The sequence below is a fragment of the Copadichromis virginalis genome, linkage group LG2, assembly GCF_057382275.1.
Source record: "Copadichromis virginalis isolate Kocher_CV1m ecotype Utaka linkage group LG2, C_Virginalis_male_GT1.1, whole genome shotgun sequence".
Lineage (NCBI taxonomy): Eukaryota > Metazoa > Chordata > Actinopteri > Cichliformes > Cichlidae > Copadichromis > Copadichromis virginalis.
Window position 1 is genome coordinate 29,156,120 of NC_140619.1, and position 1,414 is coordinate 29,157,533.

Genomic DNA, 1,414 nt, shown 5'->3' on the forward strand with positions numbered 1-1,414 from the left:
TAATAATTTTATTAAAAAAATATCAAGAAGTACAAAGAGACATTCATCTATTTACAAAAACACAGAAGAATAAAAACAGGATACAACGGAGTGGACATAAAATATAAGCACATATAAAAAAATTAAATAAAAAAAACTACAATCATTTCATGTCCATGTTTTTTTTTTTTTTTGTCAAGGTGACTTTGTTGAGAGTTCAGAGGTCATATGAGGTGCTTTTTCTTTCAGAGAGCTTAAAAGACAATTACTTGGCAGCTGTGGAGGGTTCCACTGGGGAGGAAGTGGTCTTCTGCTTTTTATCCCTAAATTCACAAAAAACAAACAAACAGTGCACTCATTAGGAAAAAAATGTCATTTATTACTTTATTTCTATAAACTGAAGCGATTCACTAATAATCTAACATTATTATTTAGACAATCAGAGTACTGGATGTAAAACTTGGATGAGTGTGGTGAAGTGTACTCACATGATTTTAGTCAGGAGCCTTTTCACGTTTCTTTGCTCGGGGTTCAAGCAATAGCGGAGGCCACTGTTCAAGGTAACACTGTTGAAATAGAAAATAGAGGTAAGTTCAATTTAAATGGAAAAGCTAAGGATCCTACAAGTATTTTTCTAAAATCATTATCTACCTTAAAAAGGTATTTTTAGTTAGGATGCATTTAATTTGCACTGTCGTGCAATTTCTTGTGTGATGCTTTATTAAAGCTTAGCAAATCTTCATGTTGAATTTATCAAAAGTAATAATGAAAAAAAAAGTCATATTAAAAAAAACTTACACAATCTCCACTTTGTTGCAGAAGATGGTTGCTGGGTAGATCTGTATGTCCTTTATGTCAGTCTTCATGCCGTTAAGATTCCTGACACGGTGACACAGACACTGCTGTCCTGATTGTTTGACTAGAAAAGAAGGCAATGAAAAAGAAATTAATATTTGACGTGCACAAATTCAAGTTTGCGTAATTTCAACCAAGAATCTAAATCATCTAAAAGGACAAATAAAGAAAGAAACTTACGTTGGGCCTGGGAGATGCAGACCATGACAGCCAGGAGCAGAAACGCTTTGATGAGGGTTGACATTGCTGGTTTCAAGATGACACTGGTGCTGAAAACGTGCAGCAAAGATAATAATGAAGCCAGAGAGAGTCTTGCAACAATTAAAGACTGATTGTTGACAGGAGTGCTGTGAGGAGTCGACTCAGAGTGGGCTCTTAAATACTTACTTTGGCTGCATACGTAATCTTTCCTGTGACAAAGGGAAATTTTTGACAGTGGAAAGTGAAACTCAAAAATGCCACAAAATCGAAAAAGCCAACCCTCCAACCCCCCCACTCCTTCTCAGCTCTGTGTCTGGTGGTACAACATTTTGACATTTTGTGGTAATATGATAGATTACAATAGAACATTAAACCTTTT

At 35.2% G+C, this 1,414-nt stretch overlaps 1 protein-coding gene across 1 annotated transcript; it reads right to left on the reverse strand.

Annotated features, from left to right (window-relative positions):
• On the reverse strand, positions 1 to 1,182 carry LOC146717549 (C-X-C motif chemokine 10-like). The gene is made up of 4 exons (XM_085466054.1): positions 1,015 to 1,182; positions 778 to 898; positions 468 to 545; positions 1 to 302 (listed from the first exon to the last, which is right to left on the reverse strand). Exons 1-4 carry the CDS (start codon positions 1,076 to 1,078, stop codon positions 245 to 247), a joined length of 321 nt encoding a protein of 106 aa, XP_085322180.1. The 5' UTR covers positions 1,079 to 1,182; the 3' UTR covers positions 1 to 244.
• Between the last annotated feature and the right edge of the window lie 232 nt (positions 1,183 to 1,414).

What these genes read in the sequence shown, in the direction of transcription:
- LOC146717549 (XM_085466054.1), bottom strand. Translation starts at nt 1,078, where the DNA reads ATGTCAACCCTCATCAAAGCGTTTCTGCTCCTGGCTGTCATGGTCTGC. An exon ending in TGCAACAAAGTGGAGATTGT is followed by an intron (nt 546 to 777) that starts GTAAGTTTTTTT and finishes CTATTTCAACAG; the next exon opens with TGTTACCTTGAACAGTGGCC. An exon ending in AGGCTCCTGACTAAAATCAT is followed by an intron (nt 303 to 467) that starts GTGAGTACACTT and finishes TTGTGAATTTAG; the next exon opens with GGATAAAAAGCAGAAGACCA.